This window comes from Rutidosis leptorrhynchoides, chromosome 2 (genome assembly GCF_046630445.1).
Source record: "Rutidosis leptorrhynchoides isolate AG116_Rl617_1_P2 chromosome 2, CSIRO_AGI_Rlap_v1, whole genome shotgun sequence".
Lineage (NCBI taxonomy): Eukaryota > Viridiplantae > Streptophyta > Magnoliopsida > Asterales > Asteraceae > Rutidosis > Rutidosis leptorrhynchoides.
The window spans coordinates 462,329,093-462,338,798 of record NC_092334.1 but is presented as its reverse complement, the minus strand read 5'-3'; the positions used below and the strand labels follow the sequence as shown (position 1 = coordinate 462,338,798).

The following is a 9,706-nucleotide window of genomic DNA, read 5'->3' as shown; positions in this document are numbered from 1 at the left end:
TTGTACTTATTCTACTGAAAGGTGACTCGCGAATGGGACTTAAGGGTATGTAAACATTTTCTTTTTTATCGAATACATACATCATACGATCCCATAATTAACGTCTGATGCTCTATACCAAACTTCATTTATCGTCCTTTATGATGTACATCAGTATCTTTTGATTGAGTGCTCTAAATTAGCTATTTTCTCGTTTTCTACCAGCTGCTTCACTCGAATCTTTAACCTCACAACATTGCATCTCGTTTTATAACTGGTATATGGATATTGGTTCGATTCTTTTAAGTTTTCTAAAATAGGGATTCTTATTACTTATTGACTTTTGCAGGTGGCAACAATTGCTTGTTTTTTTTTATGCTGCTTTTGTCTGTTTGTGGCAGTCAAGGTGTTATTCTTTTAAGTCATACTTGTGCTGCCTTACTTATTTCGTCTCTTTCAGTTTGAGCCAGTACAAAGATACCAAGGAAAAGTTGTCTACTGAAAGGATAAAAGTCTTTGAAGTCATACTTGGTGTGACGTTTGATGTAATATTGTGTGCTTATGCAGGTGTATATGATTAAGCTGTGACAAGTTTATGATTTGAGATTTGATTCAAGCTGCACTTGATGATGCGCATCAATTGCTTGCTTGGTTTAAAGGTAGATAAAATGAAATTCTTTAGCATAATCTTGTCTAGAGCTTTCCTGCCAACAGGCTACATACTACTTGAAAAGAAGCACAACTTTAATTCCTTTTCTTAGATTTTATTGGTGTCTTAAATTATCAATAATTTTTTTTTTTATTTGAAAGGCCAACAACTACATTCATCTTTACCTATTACTATAAATAGAGAGTACATTAAGCAACTGACCATTCAAATTTAAAATTCATATTTTAAGCTTGAGCTAATACTAACATATTATCCCAAAACGTATTTAGGGAGACCAATCTAGTTCGAGTTCGGAACTCTAAAACAAAGCTATTGTACGATTGATGTCGTTTTTATTTTGCATTTTATAATCTATTTATGTTTGAAGGAAAAAATGATGATAAGCTTTTTTATTTCATAGGAAATGGATAAACATGGGTCACAACAGGTTCAAGAGTAGCTGTATATATCTTAGAGGTTTCTAACTCTTACGATATGAGTGTTACTCCAGGTGAACCTGAGGTGAACCTGAACCTGAGGTGAGTTTATTAAACCTAATTGCATTATATATGTTTTTTTTATTATTTATTATCTTTTTCTTATATGAGAAATACGGTAAATTATGTGGTTATTCATGGTAATCATGGGTACAAGTTGATTACGTGTATGTGGGTATGGAGCTTGAATCATCAAGATTTTTTGATGACTCCGTTGCTCCTCTTGTTGATTATATGTTTGAAGGAAAAATGGTACTATATTCACTTATGGCCAGGTATTGGTTTATGATTTGCTTGAATTATGTGTGTGTTTTATGATGTTGTCATGTTGTTTGATCATAATTATTATAGTGTTAAGTTTATAGTTGAAGCTCATATTTCTTACTTATTTTTATGTTGCCAAATAGTAAATCCAGGAAGACATATATAATGGGAAATGTAAATAGAAACAATGGCATCATTATCCCCAAAGTGATAGAATATTTCAAAGAGTACAAGAGAGTAGTAAAGACACTACTTTCTTGATTAGAGTATCCTATGTTACGGTAATAAAAAGTTATAGTCTTAAATACTCATAAAATTATTTATATTTTTACACACGTACTCTATATATGTCATTATTTGCTAACGTAGTACTTCTCCTTTTCATATAATCAATGATAAATCTCACAATTTAGTGTGCTCATGTCTGAGATGGGAAATAAAACATTCAAGTGTTCTAAAGGTGAAATAGAGGCTCAAGTCACTTCTCAAGAGGACATGTATTCAATTTTTTTCGTGAAAAAGGCCTCCTGAAGTCACTTCACAAGAATAAAAAAAGAACAAACCTAGCCCTTTTGCACGAAAAAAATGAATACATGTCCTCGTGAGAAATGACTTCAGCCTCTCTTTCACATTTAGGAGGCCTAGAACACTTGAACGTACTATTCCCATCTCGACTTGAGAACAATAAATCGTGCGATTTATCATTGATTATCTAAAAAGGAGAAGTACTATGTTAGCAAATAATGACATATATAGAGTACGTGTGTAAAATTATAAATAATTTTATGAGTATTTAAGACTACAACTTTTTATTACCGTAACGTAGGATACTCTAATCAAGAACATAGTGTCTTTACTACTCTATTGTACTCCTTGAAATATTTTTTCTATCACTTTAGGGATAATGATGCCATTGTTTCTATTTCCATTTCCCATTATGTATGTCTTCTTAGATTTACTCTTTGGCAACATAAAAAAAAACGGTAAGAAATATGAGCTTCAACTATAAACTTAACACTATAATAATTATGACCAAACAACATGCTAACATCATAAAACAAACACGTAATTCAAGCAAATCATAAACCAATACCTGGCCATAAGTGAAAATAGTACCATTGTATCCTTCAAACATATAATCAACAAGTGGAGCAACGGAGTCATCAAAAAATCTTAAAGAGCTCCATACCCACATATACGTAATCAAACATGTACCCATGATTACCATGAATAACCACCTAATTTACAGTATTTCTCATATAAGAAAAAGATAATAAAAAACATATATAATGCAATTAGGTTTAATAAACTCACCTCATGTTCAGGTTCGACTGGAGTAACACTCATATCGTAAGAGTTAGGATATATACAGCTACTCGAACATGTTGTGACCCATGTTTATCCATTTCCTATGAAATAAAAAGGCTTATCATCATTTCTTCCTTCAAACATAAATAGATTATAAAATGCAAACTAAAAACGACATCAATCTTACAATAGCTTTGTTTTAGAGTTCCGAACTCGAACTAGATTGGTCTCCCTAAGTACGTTTAGGGATAATATGTTAGGGATAATATGAATTTTAAATTTGTATAATTAGTAGCTTAATTTACTCTTTATTTATAGTAATAGGTATAAATATATGTAGCTGTTGGCCTTTCAAATAAAAAAAAGTTATTGATAATTGAAGACACCAATAAAATCTTAGAAAAGGAATTAAAGTATATAGCCTGTTGGCAGGCAAGCTCTAGACAAGATTAAAGCTGTGCTTCTTTTCTATAAGTATTTAGCTTGTTGGCAGGCAAGCTCTAGACAAGATTACGCAAAAGAATTTCATTGTATCTACCTTTGAAAATTGTATATGTAATGGGTGCACAAAGTTGATGAAATATTTACGGTTTGCGCCGGTAGACTAAACTCTTATCGTTTATGCTTGTGTTATCCGTTTTTTGTTCATGGGTGTTGTGATTGATGATACCATCACATGTTCTTGTTTGGGGTCCTCTACAAATTTCTTAACATGTGGTATAAGAGCTTAAGGTTTGAAGATCGAAAAACAATGGCGGATTGAAAACATGTTTCGATGGATTGATGATTCGATTATCATCACGAGAACGAACGACAGGTATACGATTATTTGCAACATGTATCGAGAACATGGGATCAGTGAGTGGGGTCAATGATCGGAACGATGGGTTTTGTTGCAGAGAGATTTTCGGGGCAGATCTGGGTGTCGGTCACATAGGAGCGGGTCACATAGTTTCATTAAACAAGAACGTTGTTTCAAGTTCATTGTTTCAAGTTCATTCACATTATTATTTAATTGTCCATTATCCTGAGAGCGGTTTTAAGAAAATGCAACATAGCTTAAGATCATCGACATCTGTTTACTTTAACTAGTCATATACTCATACGCAGAAAGTCAAAAACTTTTTTATACTTTTCGTATTGTTCGAATCTTGTTTCGCTAATTACATGAGCCTCATGTCTGTTAGTGTATAGATTAGGGTTAGGCCCAAGTCCGATTGTGGGCTTGGGTCCGTTATGTTTTCTAGGGTTATGCCCTCTATAAATAGGGCTAATATTATGAATAATAATTCACGGGTTTTATTGTTCAACATGGTATCAGAGCGGGTTTGATCCCGAGATCTAATCGACCGCCCCGTCAAAATCAACTAACCTATCACACCACCACACCACTGGCAAGCTTCCACCACATCAACCCTAATCTATACACTAACAATGTCGATGGTCATGGAAAACTTAAGTTTCATGAAAAATTAAATGTATCAAAAAATATTTTAGTTGTTAGTATTAAAATACACTATATAAATTAAGTATGTAGTGTTATTTTTATATAAGAATGAATAAGTATTGTAATTAACATGTTGTGGTTATGTTGTGGTTCGTTTGTCTGATTAGATACGTTCCATCACTCTTGAGAAAAGGCGTGAAGCAGTACAAGTAAACATTTGCCAACAATGTGTTATTGGCCATAAATGATTACCTCACAAGGATGACTGCATTTTTTAGCTCATATTTGCATACCTGAAATAAGTTATAATTGTCTTTTTTTATCGATTTCATTTTCATCAATAGCTATTTACTTCGTTTGAACGTGATTTTGATCCTATAGTGTCTTGTTCTTCAATCTCTTCTATACATTAAAATTAAAATAAAGTGTTAATTGAGATATCTTTTTTCATAACTTCTAATCTTCACCAATAGATTAACAAAATTACACTAACCTACCCCTTCTAAACACCATTAAATTTACTTATTGCTCAATAACTATTCCCTAACCACTTCCATTCTCATAATACCCCTAAAATTATAACACTTGTGAACCCTCAATTCCATTCGCCTCAATAAAAGCGCTTCATCTTTTCCTTCATTACATGGCGAATATCAATCTACATCGAAGAATTATCAAGGTACTATTTATCGTATCACAATTGTCTTTACGGTATGTGTTAGATTAGGTGTTAAATTTAGGGTTTTATTAATTGTTATTTCTTGGTTTAAAAGATTTAGGTTAATCATAGGTCTGTAGTACACATAATTAGGACTCAATTTAAAATTGAAATTGGAACTCAAAATCAATTAGGTTAAAAGATTTATGTTAATCAATATGAGTTTTATTGTAATTGAAATGGTCGCTTATGATGTCCGCATTTACTATGAGTGTAAAGTTTGAAAATTTGCTCTTTTTGTTTAGAAATATAATGAAATATTCTCACATGGTTTATTTTGAATCTTTGGCCGATTCGTATTATACTCAACCTGCATAATAATTTAAGACTTCAGTTGTCTTTTTTGCTTTGTTTATAGTTTACTAGCCTTTAAGAGCCCGTGCGTTGCACGGCGACTCTTAAACAAACAAAATGGAAAGGTACATGTTATATCAATTGACGGTATGATAAAGAAAATGTACCTTTATATGTTTCACCAAGAATATGACTAAGGTACAATTGATGTCGATTGTCAGCCTATTAAAGTGAAAACAGGTCAATTTGGGTTGCATTTTCTTAGTCAATATAACAAAACAGTAAAATATCTTATAATCTGGGTACAATCAACTTCATCTTACATACATTTACAAAAATCACAATATCAATTAGCACAAAATCGACTTCAACCTACAAAGACTGAAATCATAGAAATAACAACTACTACTATTAGTAAAATAACAGCAAAAATGATAGTCAAAACTATACACAAGGGTCAAATACTTGAGAATTTTTTATATGCATGACAACTCCATATGTACTTGACTTCTTGCCTTTCAACACAAGAATTAACACGTATGTCTACATTATTTATACCCCATTTTCATGAGATGATCATCATGAAAATACATGGTCCTAAATGAATTCAAACATAGAAGCGGCAATCCTATGCCACAAATCATCACACACTCCTTTTCAATGGGTCTTGTAATTGCATGTCCTATACATATAAACATAACATCAATTAATTATGTTTTGACTAAAACCTATATATTATGATCCATCAATCATAAGCCACCACAGATCCACCACCTCAATGACTCAAGTGACCATAATCCACTGAGTTTACCATATAAATCTACTGAAAAGATTTATACTCCTCTTATTCAAGCCATCTAGTCCTAAATTGTTATAAATGTAAATATAACTCACACAAAATTAAAGTGCTATATATAACCGTAGTTTTAAAAGAGGCTTAAAGTCCAGCAAAAAACCAAACAATTGATCAATAATCAAATTTTGCAAATCTGGAGTATGATTTAACTGTTCAGGTGTAAGTGGCTGTACAATTAAGAGAAACACTTACACGATGCCTGATTTGATAGGTTTACATCATACTCCAACTAATATTATTAAAACATATTTGGAAAATTAAGATTTACAACAAATTTGATAAACATTTTCATACATACTGCAATCTATATCAGGACCTGCAATTAAATCACGTCGAAGAATGGTTATATTACAAACATGACAGTTGTTTAATATGTCAGGATAAAATACTATGACAACTCATATATATTAAGTTTTTAATGATATATGTTTGAACTAAAAAGTCAAACTAACAAATGATGTGCCCAAAGTCATACCTAGAACTCTCATTCTGACTCCGCTTGGAATAGCAGTCAAGTATAGATTATTTGTAGTTTTTACTAAAGTATCAAATTAAGGGAAGTAACAAAGGCTTACATGAAATTCTCAGAATAGAAGTGTCTCTATTCCACTATAGTCTTCACCTACAAAATATAATAGAACTTTAGATGTTACATTCACCTATTATATCAATGGAATTATACTTTTGATACCTCCTTTAGCAGAACCTTGACGGTGTTATAAAGAAAAGAGATCTTGTGTATAAATAAGCTTCATACATATATTTTACTAAACCTCTTATCATAACTTAGATACTATGTCTCCATCTCCATTTGTAGTTTCACCCTCAATGATTGTATATTAATAATAAAACATGTATTGATTCAAGATCGATCGTAAACATATTACAGGTTTGGTAATAATCTAGCATCATAATTAGTATCCACTCAATGTGAAATTAGTATCAAAACTAAAAACCTTAGTTTAACCTTAATGAGCCTATAACATTGATTCCTTTGACATCGAGCGTGTATCTTTGCCATCTTCTATTATGACATGTAAACCTCGAGCCGAAGCTATCAATCCGAGATATTTTTTGCATTTTTTAACATTTGTTTAGTAATCAAATGAGTGAGATTGACAGATTACCTTGAGAGACAGTTGTAGCAGTACAGGAGATGGCATCTAATGAGAACCCAAATGACCACTTAATCATCACTAACCAACTGGACCAGAAGCAGAAATACAGCCACTGAGAAAACATTACAGACTTATAAATATGCACAGAAACGACATATATGAAGAGTTACAAAAAAGCAATGACTCCTACATTAAGAATGTGAACACAAGGAGAAACTGCGAAGGAAGTACCAGCATCAAAAGCCGCTTAAAACAAAAACCTGACCCGCTAAAAAGAGTCAAAATATTTGTCCAGATACAACATATACAGTTTTGGGTCAGGTCACACACAAAAACACACTCACTCACCCGCACACACACTGGGATCAGAAAATGGGCGGGTGCCCCTGCCTATCCAATAAATGTTCAGCCCCTAAATGCAGAGTACAATTAAATAATTGCAATGAATACACAGGTTGTTTACTCTATACAGATTGATAAAAAGGAAGAAAAAAAAAATTTGGAAAAGAAAAAATCGATTTAATAAAGCTTCTTGCATTGCAAATCTTCCTTTGACCAACTTAAGTTCATGGCTAAGAAAATACTTATTAAATCAAAACTTTGAAACTTATTTGTACATAAAGATAAAAGTGTTAATTATCTTATTCATGTTGTCATAGATCCAATAAGTCATCTTATACATATTCATGGAGTATTATAAATAAGATAAAAGAACAAAGAATCTTTTCCATTTATTAAACTAAAAGAGTTAAATCGAGTTGAACGCACAATCCACACAAGCTTAGAGAGTAGGCCTACAAAATAAGCAAAGGTGTACGTACCTGTTTCTCAGATGACTTATCTAGGACCCGTTTACCTGGTGAGTTATCTTAAGATGACGAATTTGGTAGCAGTAATCGATAGCAATAATTGGTAGAAATTACTGGTAGCAATAAATCAATGTGAAACACATCAGAAGATAGCCAGTACAACATTTAAATTTAGGGTTTACGATGAATCTTCAGTGACGCAATTTAATCGTTCGCAAACCCTAAATAATGACGGCATCGTTATTTGATGAATCAAATTGGAATTACAACCAAATTGGAGCTATCATCCTTTTTCATATCAGTTATTTGGATCTAGTAACCCGTTTAGTCCTCGGATTTGAAGGCGGCTTTTAATTTTAAAACCAAATCGCAAATAATCAAACAAAAATCATACCTACAGAATCGGAAAAATACGACGAATTGTTTAGTTGATGCGGCGCGGTCGTTTATTGCTTCAATCACTGGATTTTTCGCCGATGAAATAGAGGGAGGTGATTTTTGTTGAAGATGAAGGTTATGGGGGTGGTAAGAGAGAAAAATAGATTTTTTATCTTAATTTATCCGTTTGGCCTATGACAGTAACAAACTTGTCAAATTGTCAGAATTAAGAAAATAAAAGTTGATTTATTTCTGACCAATAATAAAAGTACAGGTGTAAAATGTTGATTAGGAACTGTACGGTCGTGACATGTGGCAGTAGGCTACACGGTTTGTAAAGTGTAGAGATGATGAAGGTAGGCATGGAGGGCAGGGTGACTAACGGGTCATGACGAGCTGGGTTATAAGTTAATATATTTTGTCTACTTTTTGGATCATATAAACATTACATATATTACATATGAAGATATGATTACAAAATTTATTATCATAAAATGATCAAATTTTATTAGAAAAAAACTAATTAGGAGATTACTGATATCGCTTCATTTATACATAATATTACTCGCGATATCTTCTTCTTTTCGGGTATAAAATGATGAAGATTGAAGACTTTGGTTCGTGAATATGGTTAAATTGATGGTTTCAGCTTAATGAGTCTTCGTGTGGGTGTTTTGAATGTATTCAGCGAGTTTTGGTATCAAAAGAACAATTTAAGTGAAAGGTCAAAGTCAAAAGTCGAGCTGCTGCTATTTCTGATACATTTCGCGGCCGCAATTCCTGTCAATGCGGTCGCGATTCGTTTATACCGGCCACAATTTTAATCTCGAGCTCGCAATATGTTAACAGAAGTTCGTGTTGGAAGTTTGCTGTTTTCGTACTCGCAATTCCAAGTATCGCGGTCGTGAGGCGCTCTAATGCGGTCGCGAGATTTGAGTCGGCCATCAGCGAATTTTTACTCCTATAAATAGGATTTTAACCCCAAACTCTTGGGCAGTTTTTTATCTTACGAATAATTTAGTTAGGGTTACGAATTTTTGAGTTTTCTATGGTATTTTGGAGCATCTAAACACTAGGGTTTCAATTGTTAATCATTGGTAAACTCTTATCTTTTAAATGAGTATCTGACATGTCTGAATTACAATTTGGTAATACGTAATGACCAATTATATATGACCTTTTTTATAACTTCTTTAAATAAGGATTAAATAAGGTAGTCAAATGGTTAGTCTTTTAGTGGTGTTAAGTAAGGTGCTAAAATGGATAGTCTTTTAGGTAGGGTTAAATAAGGTGTCAAGATGGGTAGTCTTTTAGGTAGGGTTAAATAAGGTGTCAAAATGGGTAGTCTTCTAGTAGGGTTAAATAAGATGTCAAAAAGGGTAGTCTTTT

General features: G+C 32.5%; 1 protein-coding gene across 8 annotated transcripts; it reads right to left on the bottom strand.

Moving 5' to 3' along the window:
- Positions 1-1,012: 1,012 nt before the first annotated feature.
- LOC139892544 (uncharacterized) lies at positions 1,013-8,460 on the bottom strand. 8 transcript variants are annotated; one of them, XM_071875653.1, is made up of 7 exons: positions 7,321-8,460; positions 7,140-7,242; positions 6,588-6,634; positions 5,324-5,378; positions 2,704-2,798; positions 2,483-2,627; positions 1,013-2,349 (listed from the first exon to the last, which is right to left on the bottom strand). In XM_071875653.1, the coding sequence occupies exons 5-7, from the start codon at positions 2,706-2,708 to the stop codon at positions 2,251-2,253; spliced, it is 249 nt and encodes an 82-aa protein (XP_071731754.1). In that variant the 5' UTR covers positions 2,709-2,798; positions 5,324-5,378; positions 6,588-6,634; positions 7,140-7,242; positions 7,321-8,460; the 3' UTR covers positions 1,013-2,250. The 8 variants fall into 8 exon arrangements, 5 of the variants coding, with proteins under 5 accessions (XP_071731754.1, XP_071731755.1, XP_071731756.1 ...); XM_071875654.1 differs by having other exon boundaries at positions 7,952-8,460; XM_071875655.1 differs by having other exon boundaries at positions 7,140-7,216; positions 7,952-8,460.
- Positions 8,461-9,706: the final 1,246 nt, after the last annotated feature.

What these genes read in the sequence shown, in the direction of transcription:
- LOC139892544 (XM_071875653.1), bottom strand. An exon ending in CTATTTTCACTTATGGCCAG is followed by an intron (nt 2,350 to 2,482) that starts GTATTGGTTTAT and finishes ATGTTGCCAAAG; the next exon opens with AGTAAATCTAAGAAGACATA.